Raw genomic sequence first — 15,891 nt, 5'->3', positions numbered from 1 at the left:
GCAAATGGGAAGTGACTTCTAATGGGCATGGGTTTCATTTTAGGTGATAAAAATGTTCTAAAAATTGACTCGTGATGATTGTACAACTGTATGAATATACTAAATCATGGAATTTCACACTTTAAGTGGGTGAACTGTATGGTATGTGAATTAGATCTCAAAAAAACTCTTCTTAAAAGAAAAGGCATAGGGAGAAATGGGCAAAAGACCTGAAGAGTGACTTCAGCTAGCTAGACATGGAGCAATTAATGGGCGCAGGAAACGTATTCAACACCAGTGGTTACTAGGCAAATACAAATTAAAACTCACACTCGTGAAAATGACTGTAATAAAAAAGACAATACCAAGTGCTGGTAAAGATACAGAGAAACTGGAACCTTCGTGTGTAATGGGGATGTGAAATGGTATGGCTTCTCTGGACAGTTTAGAAGTACCTTAAAAAGTTAAACAAAAATACTACACAACCCAGCAATTCTAAGCCTAAGCATTTGAGGGAACTGAAAACACATATCTTCACAAAGACATATATCAACGCTCACAGCAGTATTATTCTAACAGCCAAAAATGGTTAAGCGTCCAAATTCAGCTTAGGTCCTGATCTTGTGGTTTGTGAGTCTGAGCTCTACATGGAGCTCTGTGCTGTCAGGGCAGAGCCTGCTTTGGATCCTCTGTCTCCCTCTCTCTGCCCCTCCCCTGCTCACTCTCTTTCTCTGAAAAATAAACAAACATTAAAAGAAGAAGAGAGAAGAAGAAGAGAGAAGGAGAAGAAACAATCCAAATATCCACCAACAGGTAAATGGATAAACAAAATGTGACATGGCATATTATTCAGGATTAAAACGGAATAAAATACTGGCACATTCTACAACACGGATGAACCTCAAAGGTGCGGACTAGTGAAAGAAGCCCAACACTAAAAACCATGTATCGTTCTACTCCATTTATATGAAATGCCCAGAAAAGACAAATTGATACAAAGAAACCAGATCAGTGCTTGCCTGGGGCTAGGGGCTGGGTGATGGAAATGCTCTAAAACTAGAGTGTGTGATAGTTGTACATCTCTAAAAATTTATTAAAAAATCACTGTACACTTGAAATGGGTTAATTTTATGGTATGTCAATTACATCTCACTAAAGCTGTTAAAAAGCTGGTGAAGAAAGGTGATGGATTCCAGCTTGAAGGGCCTGCAGGATATGCAAGGAAAGCATCCAGTGGGCACTTGGACATGAGAGATTTGCAGACCCAGCTTTGGAGGCCAAAGATTCCCTTATGGGAAAGGACATGATCACCTAGAGAGAGAGGAGACACAGAGGGAGAGGAGAGAACAGACAGGGAGAAACCATCAGAAGACTGCTATGGAAGGATCAAGAGAAGGAAGAGAAACCCATGAAAAGCTCAGGAAGAGCAGCTAGAAAAATAAGAGAAAAACCTGGAAAAAGCAGTCTCTTAAGGCCCTAAAAAGAAATGTGTTGAGAAGGGAGAGGCCCCTGAGTCATGAAGGCCCAGGGGGCCAGGGAGAGGAAAGGCAGAAGACTGTGTTTACATCTCAGGTTTACTAAGGGGTGGGAGTAGTTTTAGAGGCAACGGGTGGTGGGTGGATTGTGTGACAAGACCAACCGTAGGGGACAGAAGATCAACTGCCGAGGTGGCAGGAAGTAAGCAGAACGGTGAAAAGTGAACCAAAATAACAGGAGTGAACGGGAGCTGGAGCACTATAAAGGGATAAGGCAGAGAGGCCACAACAGGCGGCTATTCATCCTAACAGAACCATTCTGTCCTCACTCGGAAGGAGCAGAGATCGGTCAGAGTTCAGAGTAGCTCACGTATTTGCAGACCAGACATCTATGCAATGCCTCACCACATTCCCACAGGGGCTGAGTTAGGTATGGGACCCACTGTATGGCCTGAGAAGAGAAGGGGGACTCAGGCCATCTCGGTGCTGTGCTGTCCATGCAAATGCAGAGCCCCTGCCACTCACCTTTTTACCCTCCAAGTCTGCAGATGTTAACAATTCAGGCCGTTTCTCTATTATATTAATTTTATCTTCCAAGTGATTAGCCTTGAAAATCTTATGAGGAAAAAAAAATGAAAGTATTGTTTTTGTCCAGAAAAAACATCTCAAAGTTGTTTTGTATGCTTGCAGTTTTCTGGCCAAATTGTTCTAAGTACCACTTTTATCTGCTTTGTGAAAATCCTCTCCTCCAGGGGCATCCTGTGCACCAAGCAAAATGTTGTAACAGCAAAAGAAATTTCTCTTACAGACGTATCAGCAGGACTTAGCAATAGGCTTGTAGTTCTGGTAGTTTCCTTCAGAAAGGAAATCAAAACCAATCGATGGCCAAGGGAAGAAATACCATCATGGAACCAATCAGTCAGGTCAGCTTGTGAGTGTTGACTCCCTGGGCACTGGGTCCCAAAAACAAATCATAAATTCAGTTATATCACTGCAAAGATTGTAGCTTTTTTAGTTTTATGTGAAGGGAGGAGAAAAGCCATAAAAAATAGAGTCTAAATGTTTGCTGCTATTCAGCGACAGCCCCAGAAGACTTCTACACTGGCTCTCAAGGTGGGAACTCTCACCAGCTCCCTTACTGCCAAGACAGCATCAGAGCAATCAATCCCACACTCAGCAAGGCAGGCCCCTGACCTGCCTCCCCGCCCAATAGTTTAGTAACAACACTTACTTTTTTCATCAGTCTATGAGAAGCTGCTGAGCTCTCTACTGTAAATACCTAAAAAGAATACAATGCTATTAGAGATTCATTTGACAAAGAAATTAAAGATTAACGGGCGTCTGGGCGGCTCAGCTGGTTAAGCATCTGACTCCTGATTTGGACCCAGGTCATGATTTCATGGTTGTGAGTTTGAGCCCTGCATCCGGGGTCTGAGCTGAGCATGGAGTCTGCTAGGGATTCTCTGTCTCCCCCTCTCTCTGCCCTTCCCCCACTCGTTCTTGTTCTAAGTAACATTAAAAAAGAAGAAATTAAAGATTTAAAACTGGGGCACCTGGGTGGCTCAGCTGGTTGAGTGTCCAACTTCGGCTCAGATCACGATTTTGTGGTTTGTGAATTCGAGCCCCACATCAGGCTCTCTGTTCAGTGCACAGCCCACTTTGGATCCTCTGTCCCCCCACCCGCCGCCCTGCTCTCTGCCCCTCCCCTTCTCTCTCTTTCCCTCTAAATAAAAGTTTAAAAAAATTTAAAAAAAAAAAAAAAAAAAGGTTAAAACCCAACAAGATAATTCCAAGGCAGAATGTACCACCTAACCAAGTCTACCTGTGCTCACTACCCACTGAGACAGCACCCACTTTCTGCACTGATGCTAGCAAGGTGCACTCAGACACTGGAGCTGCAGCTATACGGGAATAGCTACAGACTGACTCCTGTCTGCACACGGAGGCAATAAACCCCAAAGCCCCCACATGCATGGCAGCTGCACTTGCAAAGGCCTTTAGTCACAGAACTGTGTACCCAGACCATGTAATATTCAAACTCAAGAGCTGCCCTCAGGAAGCTGGCAGAATGCGGTCTGGTACCTGCTCTGCCCCAAGGTGATGGGCCAACAAGGAGAGCAGACTGCCGTCACTGACACACAGGCAGACACTGTCTGGCTTCAGCACCTGCAGGAAAATAACAACCTCAATATGTTTTCTTATGGCAGGTCAAGAAATTCTTGTTGGAAAACTGACAGAAACACTTCCTTTCTCCTAGCCCCATTAACTCACTCTGTGATCATTCAATCTACCCCTCAACACCCAGCTGGATCTTCTTGTAGCCCCAGACTTGTGCTTGCCTTGTAGGCAGTAAGCAGCCCCCACCCTCCAGTGCAACCACCTCACCCACCTCTCCCTACCCAGACCTCACTGTCAGGAAAGACTATCCCCAAGCTGTCCTACAAGGCCCACCTGAAGACCTGCCCCACTTGCTAGAGGCCATCTCTCAGTTTACCATAAGCCTCTTCCCTCTCTGGTCACAGAACAGACAGCTTGGGCTTTTGAGTGACTTGCCAAAGGCAGGATTACTTTACAGGTCATAGATCCCTTTGAGAGAAACTTTAGATGGCTGGGATCTTCCCTCGTGCCAAAATGCATGTACATATGTGCACACATATTTCTGCATACAACTCCAAGAGGTCTAAAAGACACTTCTCCAAACCCTCTGTATAGTCCTGAGCTGAGAGACTCCTGCTACATGCAGCAGGGAGCAAAGGTTTCAGGCAGGAGAGTTACATAACCAGACTCATATTTTAGAAAATTTTAGAAAGAATGCAGCAGATGAAAGGAAGAATGGGGTGGCTGAATCCACTGGGATTATCCACAGGAACTACTAGTGACCACAAAGGCAAAGTGTCTAGAGGGACAATGGCAGCGGCTGAGGTAAGGCTCCCAGGCAGAGGTTCTCACAGGACAGCAGAGAACAAGCCCTCAGAAAGTCTAGTAACATGCTTCCTGGCTACTATCTGAGTGCCCACCCAAAAGCCAGGTAGTACAGAAATCAAAACCTGCAAATTATAAGCAAGCAATGACCTGAGGCCCATGCTACAAACTCCTTCTTGACTATAACCACCCAAGGGGCTGGACACTTACTGTCCGCAGAGCCTGGATGTATTGATCAGTTCTGTCCTGATCGTTGATCTCTCCAAACCGAGGCCGGTTCCAGAGCAGGTGAGCTTGGCAGTCACACACGGGGCGTGCTGGATAGACTCTCCTGTCCTTTTCAGGGCTAGGCCAGGAAATAGACACACATGATGAGCATAACCTGCTAGACACCGGCAAGCATGAAGGCATGGCACAGAGATGGGCATAGGGATCTGCCCCACTAAAACTGAAACAAGCCATGGTGGGCACACCCACATCCTCTAGAGGGCATGAGTCCAGGAACTCGCTTTCAAGTAGGCATTAGAGGTTGGAGGGTCCCCCAACCCGAGACTTCTCATTCATGTCTCCCCCAAACAGGGGCCCTGCAACCAGGGCAGTCTCTTCTAAGAACATGCCAATGGGCACTAACACATCTACTCACAAACTCTTGCTCTTGTTTTATTCTGTTCAGACACAAGCATGCCAACTTGTGCCTCTACACTGTTTATAAGGCGAACTTACATAAGTACACAGTATCACAGGCCCAGTGCTTCCCCCCACCACAAGACTTGGGGCATACCTGGTCCTCTGGAGGCTGTACCATACACAATAGTCATCATGGTGCGCTACCAGGTAGATGCTTGAGCCTTGGACAACAGGCTCTTCTTGTGGCAGGAAGTACACACACTGCATCCAGTGGTCCCGCCACTGAAATAGGGAACAGAGATATCAGCTGTCCCCAAGTTGCAAAAAGAGCAACGTCTCTAATCCAGGAGCCAAAATCTAAGCCAAAAATCAGCTTGCAGGGAGACCATGCTGTGGACTACAGATGACTACTCTTGCCACAGAGATAAATAAGAAGATTCTCAAGTCAGAGAGGTTCATGTCCTGAAGGCTTGCTGGCTTCAAGGATACAGCCCAGGGAAGCAGTCTTCCAGAAGGGTTTAGGAGAGGGGACTCCAGCCTCTCTGTCATGTGTGTGTATGTGTGTGTACATGTGCATGCCTCCACCTCACGTGTGTGCACACACAAAGGAAGGCAGAGAGGGAAGGGGGAGAGAAAGCAAACATGGCAAATGTAAATAACTGTTACATTTAAGTAAAGGGCATCTCAATGTTTATTTTCATTTATTCTATGGATTTAGAATTTTTCAAAATAAAAAGTTGGGGAAATAGTACAGAAAGGTTTTGTTCTGTTTATTCTTTTGAATTAAATAGTTTTTAAAGACCTGGAATACTCTAAATTGTGAAACATGGTATACAATGATCCAGAGTCAACTTAATACGCTGTGTTGATCCTTTTTGACACTACAAACCCCACATACAGGATTCTATGCTAAGAAAATGCAAACAAAAAAGGAAAAAAAGCTATATTCTCAGGAACACCCATATTACAGATTTATACTAGCAAAAACTGGACCAAATGTCCAGCAGCTCAGAAACGGGTCTACAAAATCTTATTCAGAATATTCAGACACTGAAAATGGTAACTATCATGACTAGTGCAGCATGAAACCAGAAGTCAGCACTGACAAAATCTGTGCATATGGAAAGAGATCAAAGGAAGGGAGTTCTTAGCAGTGACAGGACCCTGAGTGGCTTTGGATTCATTTTTGTTTTACACAAGGTTTATTACTCTCATAACCTTTAAGCCTCTTTTTTCAAAAGAAAGAACTGTCCTAAAAAGTGGATGCCTGGCTCAATTCTGATGACACAAGCGTGTACTCATTCTCTGTCATCATCAGGAACTAAGAAAAACTTGGCCCCTGGGAGACTCCATCACTGCTGGGCGCAGACCCAAATGAGGCTGACACCAGCCTTACTTCTCAGGAAGCATTCCGCCCTCCCCAGATTTGGATCTAACTAAAACGCAGGTGAATGACAGCCCCAGGTATCTAAGATGTCTATTTGAACATAAAAGCTAGAAAATGACAATGTAACTAGACACACTGTAGAATAAGGAAACACAGGGAGGAAAAAACAGATGCTCTAAAACCTGTAGTTCATTCCTTACTATGCAAATTGACCCAAAGACAAAAGAAGTCGTCCCCAACCCCTCCGGGGCTCCCATAATGCTCCCTGATCATCATCAAGTCCTTCTCAACACGCCAGCCTCCCAGGCTCTTAAGCTAAAGGTCTGCTGACAGAACCCACTGACCAAGGTGAGACAAACTGAATATGTTTCAAACCAAGAGCAGTTTAGTGAAGTCAAGAGAGAAATGCATTAGCAAGCAGCTCTTCACATTTCTAACAGTCCACAGGCCACCACTGGTAAACAAAGGGCACAAACTGTACAAAACACTGGTAAAGGAAGGACACAAAGTCAGGAGACCTGGGGACAAGCATCCACTACTGCCGCCTAGATAGAAGGCCCTGCTCCAATCACTCACTGGGTTGGGTCTCAGTCTCAGTTTGGGCAGTATGTGGTTACCCAGCAAGTCTTCCACGGGAATTCAAGAAGAAAATATACATAGTAGCACTTTGAAGATATGCAAATGAGATCATTAGCATTTTGCATTCTTATGCTAATTTGTATCCTCACACTCCCAAAGGGAAAGAAAACAGCCCAGCGTCAATCTCAATTCTGTAGAAGAATTCTGACCCCCGCCCTCCTCCCACCCCCAAATACACCCTGAGCCTGCAGAAGACCAGGATATGCTGAGGAAGTTCATACACACTGCTTGGAGTCACACACGCCCAATGCCAGACAAGTGGAGGGCAGAAGGGAGAAGAGGGACCTCAAAGGCCCGGGAGGGGGGAAGGGGACCAAGTGCAATCCTGTAGCAGTCATGACCCTTTGGCCTAAGCAGTAACTCAGAGAGCAGGGGAGCAGCTAAGATCATCCTTAGAAGTCACACTAGAACTAGCAGATGAGCAATCAAGATAAACCCAGTGCCCAGCAAATGGTTAACAGGACAACAAAACACAGAGAGAGGATGGTGCCCCAGGGCCTCCCAGGCGGAAAAGAAAGGCTTGATTCCTTGGCCCTGAACAGGCACCTTTCCCACTTTTTTTCCCTTTAGGTGTGCATATAAGGGGTGGACAACACGTGCACTTGAGAGAAAATTCAAAAGATATAAAAAGGTCATGGAGTAAAAAGTAAGTTTGCTTTTCACCCCTAACCTCTAGCCCCCTTCCCAGAAGCAACCATTTTTACCAATTTATGTGGATTCTTCCAAATATATTCTTATACACACCCACCACACATATACACTCATAAACACATACATCTTATTTTTATTGATACCAACATTGGCATAGCACACACTGTTCAGCACCTCTATTTTTGTTTCACTTAATGATCATCCTAGAGGTTATTCTCCATCAGTGATAAGAGAGTTGCCTCTCTTAGCATCAGTAAGGATGCAGTCCCCTACTGGTGGCTTCTAGGTTGTTCCAGTCTTTTCTATTAAATCAGGGCTGCAGTGAGTATCCCAGCACACGTCATTATACACAGACACCAATCTATCCAGAACCTAAATGTCTGGAAGTGGCATCCTTCCTCTGATGACAGATTAGGTAGGCCTCCTTGTGCCCCATGGAAGCTGTGATGCTCACTGGCCAGTTGTCCCCACAGCTCTCCCAACAGTGCATTACCAAATTTCCGGAACTTCATCACTAACAGGTGGAAAATCATGTCTCACTGCAGTTTACATGTGCACTGCTCTTATGAGTGAGGCTGAACAGCTTTTCACATGTTAAACAGCACTCTGCATTTCCTTTTCTGTAGTTCACGTCCTCACCCACTTTTAATTGAGCTAGAAAAGGTACCCGTTTTTTTTAGAAAAGCTAGATTTTGAGGCCACGCAGAAAATAAGTCTGCAGACAGACTGTAGTCCTCCATTCCAACTTGATGTGAGGCTCCCTGGGATTACTCGGGGGCAAGGGGTGTGGGCTCTGAGAGTAGCTGTGCTAGGACTTGGGAGAGCCAGCACATCCAAGTTTCCCCGAGGCCCCCTCTGTGGCTGCTGCCTGAATTCGGCTGAGATCTATTTTATATCTTATTATGATAGGTAGCCTTGCCTTTTGGGGATTTTTGTTTGTTTAACTCTTCTCTGACATTGATTCTGACATAGCCCCTCCGGTCTGTAAATTCTTGTGAATCTAAGGTTCAACACGTTACTTTCCCACAACCAGAAGTGGGTAGGTTTCCTGATTTACATGAAAATGTGCTCAGGTATTATGTCTTACCTGTAGCTCCTCTGGGTCTGAGTGTGCCCAGAAGGGGGCCATGCTGCACTTAATCTTCCCCTCAGGGTCCATTTCAATGTCCCACCAAGAGAGAACCACCTGAGCTTGACCAGATGCCAGAGGTTCAAACTGCCGGCTGTGGCAGGCTGCTGAGCTACTGACTTGCTTGCTGAAGTCCACACTGTGGAAGAATATGCAAGAACTTAAGTATATTTTAAGCCCACACACTCCATTTTTAAGCTTTTATGGTGACATCACTAGCAATGGGACTTGTCTGCAATAGACTCCTGCCTTCAGAAGCAGGTGACCTCAGCTAGGTTTTCTTCTCACTCATGAAGAACGTCTAAAGACCCCAATTCCACCATCTTAAAGCGCCGTCAGCTGGGATACCTGAACATAGGCAGCACATCACTGAGGACAGTGAAGTCAGCGGATGACACCTGATTCAGCTGAATGTCATAGACAGAGGGTGCACCAGGGCACCTCTCCAGTTCCAAGGGGGGGACGATGACCTGCTCTCCACAGCTGGTATGCACAGGGATAGGAAAGAGCTTATTCCACGACCACATCCTCCTGGACTCCACTAGCTGAGCATAGACAGTTGCTCTGTGAGGCACTGCCTCACAGTTTTCCTAAGTTTGTTAAAAAAACAAAAGAAGAAAAAACAAACCAGTATATTATTAGAAAATAAACCCACAGTAATCCTCATGGATCAAAAGAGGTTTGTTCCAGGCATGCCTAAGTGGCTCAGGCTCAGTTAGTTGAGCATCAGACTCTTGATTTCAGCACAGGTCATAATCGCAGGATCTTGGAATTGAGCCCTGTGTGGGGCTCCACACTGAGCATGGAGCCTGCCTAGGATTCTCTCTCCCACTTTCTCTCTCTGCCTCTTACCCGAGCGCGCCCCTCTCCCCTGCTTGCACTCTCTGTCTCTCTCAAGAAAAAAAAAGACAGAAGAGGAGAGAAGGGGGGGAGGGAGAGAGGGAGAGAGGGAGGGAGGGGGGAGGGGGAGGGTTTGTTCCTTAATATTAGGTCAGTTTAGCAGCATCTAACGCCTTACCACTATCAGAACAGTGAACTGTTTATGGCCTAATGTCCTTGGGAAAGGAGAAAAAAGGAACCACATTTCAAAAAGAATACATGCTATATCTAAAATAATTTATGTCAGGTAAATTCCTGGCTACATGACACTTTTAAATACTTCAAAAATAACCCTTAATTGTTATCATGCTGATTAACTCCCACATCAACTTTGAAGAAAGAGTCCAAGACTTCCTGCGAAGCAGTAATTCTGGCACTGGGCTCAGAGTTTCTCTTAGGTACAGCTCTCACCCAGACGCCAGAACCTTATTGCACAACCCAATGGACAAGTGTCCACCCTCAGATGACCTAATCCCCTGGCCTCACTGGGCACTGCCAATTGCTCCCCTTGTTTGGTTTTGGCTGAAACACCTCATCCAGTTTCCCTCCTACCCCATTCTTTCACCTGAGAGCCTCTACGCACCAGGCACCAGGGGCCCAGCCATGAGGAAGACACAGCTACTACTGGAGGGAAATGACAGGCATAGGGTTTCTCTACCTTAGTACTAGTGACCTCTTGGGCCAGATGATCTTTTGGTATGGGGCTGTTTGGTGCATCATACCATGTTTATCAACACCTTGGCCTCTATCCACAAGGATGCCAATAGCATCCCCATCTCAGTTGTAACAACGAAAATGTCTCCAAGCATGACCCCTGATGAGAAGTACTGTTCTCCCACTCTGTCTCCTTCAGAAGGCTAAACTTCCCCTGTTCATCCTTCAGAGAGAACTCCAGACCTGGTCTGGGCCCACCTTTCTCTCCCTCCACATACTCTCCCCTGAGGGAGCTCAGCCAGGGAAATTTGGTTATTTCGTTTACCAAATACCACGTGTCCAAAAGCCTTCTGGTCCACTCCATTTGGATCCACTCGGATAGCTCAAACTCTGTCTAAACCAAACAAATCACCTTCACCTCTCCCCCTCCTTCCCAGGTTTGGTGGTCCTCCCATTCAGTAGGGAACACCAACATCCAATCTAATCACCTAGCCCCAAACCCTGGCATCATCCTCAATGCCTCCACATCTAAGTAATTACCAAGTCCTTGACCACCTTCCTCCTCCCCAAGTCTACCTCTCCAGGCCCATTTCCCTGGTCTCAGCTGAGGCTCGTCTCAGCCTCAGGGCCTGGATGACCCCAACCACCTTCCAATCAGTCTTACTACCTCTGATCTTACACCTCAACTGCTCTCCAAATGCCTGCCTGCATGAATCCAATGTCAATCCCCTCCTGTGGTAACACACTGCCTTCTGGAGCACAGGGGCCCATCTGAATGTAGCCCTGCCTCCCACACTACCCATAATGCCAACAACTCGCCCTGTACCAGCTCTTCTTCACATCTTTCTGCATGCTGACCTTTTCTACTGAGAATACCCTCGTCTGCCAGGCCAATACTTCATGACTCTTGAAGACAGACTCAGCCCAAGCTTTATCTCCCTTCATGCTCCCCATCATACCCCACCAGAGCGGACAGGATCTCACCCCACTGACCATCTGAGCATAACTCCAACTGTACTGGGATAACCTGCTCACCTACCTGCCTGTCTGGGAGTGCACCTTCATATTCCTGGTACTCAAAAAGGAGCCCAGAAAAATGAAGGCACTTGATAAATTTACCTTCTCAGATTAATCACTGGGTCATTCATCACCACATGGACACCAGATGGACTATCTGTTAGACATGCCAGCATCCTAGTTCCATGACCCTCAACAAGGCAGGAAGAGGGACAGGGCAATGGAAGCCTTTGTGTAAAGCCATAACTCTTTCAAGCTCAGAAACAGGGTGGACAGATGGGGGCAGCGATTAGAACAGACAGTGGAGGGGCACCCGGGTGGCTCAGTCAGTTAAGCACCTGATTCTTGGTTTCGGCTCAGGTCATGATCTCACAGTTTGCGGGATCGAGCCACGCATCGGGCTCTGTGCTGATAGCACGGAGCCTGTTTGGGATTCTTTCTCTCCTCTCTCTCTGTCCCTCCCCCTACTTGCTCACTCTCTCTCAAAATAAATAAATAAACATTAAAAATAAACAAACAAACAAACAAAAAATACCCCCAGACAATGGACACCTAGCTGCACAGGTCAGCTGAGAAAGGAAACTGGAAAAAAAAAATTTAAAAAAAAAAAAAAAAAAAAGGGGGGGGGCACCTGGGTGGCGCAGTCGGTTAAGCGTCTGACTTCAGCCAGATCACGATCTCGCGGTCCGTGAGTTCGAGCCCCGCATCAGGCTCTGGGCTGATGGCTCGGAGCCTGGAGCCTGTTTCCGATTCTGTGTCTCCCTCTCTCTGCCCCTCCCCCGTTCATGCTCTGTCTCTCTCTGTCCCAAAAATAAATAAAAAACATTGAAAAAAAAAAATTTAAAGAAAGGAAACTGCAGATGGCTGCCTACACAACTCATAATTATTAAATGAATCAGAGAAAAGACCAATTGGGCAACACTAACATAATTCTAACATCCTCATTCTCTGTTTCAGGGATTCATCTAGTTGGTAGTTTTTGTTTTGTTTGGTTTTGCTTTAGCTGATGGTTTTAATGTGAAGAAACAGCAATAATTACTAACATTACTAGAAAAAGATTTCACATTTTGGAGACAATGAGACATCTCACACAGCATAGGGATCTGTGGAACAATCACCATTACATGCTGACCATGTGAGTAAGGTGGACTATGGCCCCAATTGCCCTGGAAGGAGCCACATTCCTCATTGTGCGAACACCAAGAATCCCCAAAGAGGGCCCCAGACTGGGACAGTTGCAGGCTCACCTGGATGGTTCCCACAGGACAAGTGGCAGCAAAAGAAGCAGACACTCATACCTCCCCACCTGGCTTTTGCCTCTGGGGAAGCTTATGTCCATAAAAAAAAAGACCAACATCCCTGAGATAACACTTTCAACATGCTTCTCCCTTCCCCCCAAACTGTCAACGATTATCACTACCCAAATTCTTCTACCTGGAATGGTTTCGCATTCAAGGCCTTCCACCCTCTCCCCCACTCTCCACCATTAGCTCACAAGCCCACTCAGTGTGGTGTTCTCACTGACCTACCAAATAGGTCCTCTACCTGGGATACCTCTCTCTCTTCTCAGTGCCTTTCCAAATTCCACCATCTCTACACATGACCTCATCTCCTGATCCCAGACCCCATCCGCCAGTCCTAAAACAAATGTTAGTGGTGCTTCTGTGTGCCTCTCCATTTGGCCCATCCAGTCTTTACTGTCACTGACGGTGGATCTTAGAAATAAGAAGGATGTCTGATATTTCTCCCTGGATGCTATATATAACACCTTATACACAGGTGACATTCAAAGAATGTTTGCTGAATTGAATTGAATTGAAACACAGTTTCTTGCCGTTTGACTCTAGCCTACAAAGACCTGATAAGAGATCCAGAAGTCCTAATTGAGGAGAACCAGAGTCTTGTAGGAATGAAGGGCACCCTAAGGTGTAAAGAGAAGTACTGAGGGCTCAGGCTGTGCAGAGCACATTGTATCAATGAGACCTGTGTGAGCTGGCTGAGATCACAGCAATATGTGCGAGGGAGGTCCTTGATTCCCTACCTGCACGAGATGCCTGTGTGCATGTTCATAGGAAGGCAGCGCTCCCTCTCCAATCAGTTCCGTATCAAACAACTCCGTTATCAGGATATTGGCACGGCATGGCATGTCACCATCTAAGAAACATGAACGAAGAGCCAGAAGCAAGCGGTCAAAAAAATATTTACAACAAATGCGTGAAAGATAAAAGATTAACAGATCACTAAATTGAAAGCATATACATATACCGAAGAATTCAATAGTGTCATGCAACTAACTTTCCAATGGCTCACCACAGAGCCCATTTCGATGTACATATACACATCAAAATACCAGCAACTGATAAGTCTTGCTTAAGAGAATGTAAGTGTCCACTACACCACTCTTTCAATTTTTCTGTACACTTAATATTGCAAGGGACTTGCAGAACTGATAAGAAAGCTATAAACACCCAAAAAGAAAACCAGGCAAAAATACAAAGAGACAATTCAAAACAGAAAAATCAATCAATCAATTATATGGAAAATGTTATTTACTTATTTATTTATTTTTAAAGTAGGCCCCATGCCCAGTGTAGACCCCAACACAAGGCCTGAACTCCTGACCCTGAGATCAAGAGTCAGGTGCTTAACCAACTGAGCCACCCAGGCACCCCAAAAATGTATCATTCTTATTAGCAATTGGAGAGATGCAAATTAACAATTAAATAAACTATTAATATATTAACAACAATGATTTGAAAAACAAAAACTTAATGCTTCTACTTTTTAAGTTTATTTTTTATTTATTTTTAAGAGAGAGAGAGAGAGAGAGAGAGAGAGCGAGCACGAATGGGGGAGAGGCAGAGAGAGGGGGAGAGAGAGAAATCCCAAGCAGGCTCCATGCCATGAGCATGAAGCCCAACCTTGGGGCTTGAACCCATGAACCACAAGATCATGACCTAAACTGAAATCAAGAGTAGGAAGGCTTAAGTGAATGAGCCACTCAGGTGCCCCTGAATGCTGGTACTTCTATTTCTAGGCTGCACAGAGAGAGAAAAACCAAAGCAAGAGAGGTTGCATGATTCCAATGATACTACAAGATCCAGGATTCAGAATCCCCAGTTCCTTCTACTAAATCCTCCTTAATTAAGTTAATTTCTTGCTACCAGTCAATCCCCCAAATAATAGTTGTTTTAGAATACTAGGATCAGGGAAGATCTTTTTGCTGAATCTATTTCTCAAACCTCCATCGTGTAATGTAATGTTACTTCTACAATTACAATTTTTAATGAGCCAAGAGACAACAAACTTTTTAAGGGGCTAATTATCATAGAGAATTAACCATAAATACTTCTAATGGCACACAAATTCTCATCTGACAAAGCCCACTCATCTTCCCCACACAGAAGACAAGTCTCATGGATAACAAAAGGAAAGAGAAGCATTTAGGAAGCTCAAAGGAGGGTGAGGTAGAGAAAACCTGAAGTCATGGAGACCTGGGGCTGGATCCCACTTTCTAGCCTTGAACCTTCGGTGCGGACCATCAGTCACGTAATCTTTAAAACAAGAGTAATGCGATATGGTGGTAGCACAGCAAAGGAAAAAGCTGTCCACTTTCACTTTCTTTTTTAAGTTTACGTACTTTGAGACAGGGAGAGAGTATGTGCACACATGCTCAAGAGCAAGGGACAGAAAGGGAGACAGAAAATCCCAAGCAAGCTCTGCATTCTCAGCACAGAGCCCAATGCAGGGCTCCATCCCAGGAACCTGTGAGATCATGACCTGAGCTGAAATTAAGAGTAGGACACTCAACTGACTGGGCCACCCAGGTATCTACTTTCTATGAAGTACCCTTGTGCTCAATGGCAGTATGCCATGAAAGGAGGCTGACAAGAAACATCTGTCTCGGGGCGCCTGGGTGGCGCAGTCAGTTAAGCGTCCGACTTCAGCCAGGTCACGATCTCGCGGTCCGTGAGTTCGAGCCCCGCGTCGGGCTCTGGGCTGATGGCTCAGAGCCTGGAGCCTGTTTCCGATTCTGTGTCTCCCTCTCTCTGACCCTCCCCCGTTCATGCTCTGTCTCTCTCTGTCCCAAAAATAAATAAAAACGTGGAAAAAAAAAATTAAAAAAAAAAAAAAAAAAGAAACATCTGTCTCCTGGCACAGAGACTGCCCTCCTGAATGGCACTGCCCACATCTCTGATATCATGCCAAACTCGAATGGAAATATATTATCCCAAACTGCACCCAACCCTTACACAACTGCTTCTCCCTCCGATGCTTCTGCCTCAGTGGATGGCACCACCGGTCACACAGCCCTGAAACCAGGGCATCATTTGTCAGCTCCAGGAGAGCAGAGACCCTGCCTGCTCTGCTTGCCATTTTACCCCAATGCCTAGAACAACACCTAGCACCCACAACAACCAGCAAACATTGGCTGAATTCTTGATTCCTCCCTGTCATCTTACATCCAATCAGTCACCAAGCCCTGACAATTCTACCTCCTGAATAATTTTTAAAACAATTTTGTAACTTAA

At 45.5% G+C, this 15,891-nt stretch overlaps 1 protein-coding gene across 17 annotated transcripts in view; it reads right to left on the bottom strand.

Annotated features, from left to right (window-relative positions):
• Nucleotides 1–15,891, bottom strand: part of PRMT7 (protein arginine methyltransferase 7) — a 47,039-nt gene that overhangs the window by 5,224 nt on the left and 25,924 nt on the right. For 9 of the 17 annotated variants that reach the window (XM_045443261.1, XM_045443260.1, XM_045443267.1 and 6 more), the window contains 9 exons: nt 13,401–13,513; nt 9,158–9,399; nt 8,768–8,948; nt 5,158–5,285; nt 4,587–4,722; nt 3,537–3,620; nt 2,686–2,733; nt 2,261–2,407; nt 1,980–2,069 (listed from right to left, as the gene is read on the bottom strand). In XM_045443261.1, the coding sequence (XP_045299217.1) occupies nt 1,980–2,069; nt 2,261–2,407; nt 2,686–2,733; nt 3,537–3,620; nt 4,587–4,722; nt 5,158–5,285; nt 8,768–8,948; nt 9,158–9,399; nt 13,401–13,513 (1,169 nt within the window). The remainder of the gene's footprint in view (nt 1–1,979; nt 2,070–2,260; nt 2,408–2,685; nt 2,734–3,536; nt 3,621–4,586; nt 4,723–5,157; nt 5,286–8,767; nt 8,949–9,157; nt 9,400–13,400; nt 13,514–15,891) is intronic. The other 8 variants (XM_045443269.1, XM_045443273.1, XM_045443266.1 and 5 more) reach the window with 2 other exon arrangements.

Source organism: Leopardus geoffroyi, chromosome E2, assembly GCF_018350155.1.
Source record: "Leopardus geoffroyi isolate Oge1 chromosome E2, O.geoffroyi_Oge1_pat1.0, whole genome shotgun sequence".
NCBI classification, from domain to species: domain Eukaryota; kingdom Metazoa; phylum Chordata; class Mammalia; order Carnivora; family Felidae; genus Leopardus; species Leopardus geoffroyi.
Note: the sequence above shows the minus strand (reverse complement) of the source record. Positions and strands in the feature narration are given on the sequence as shown.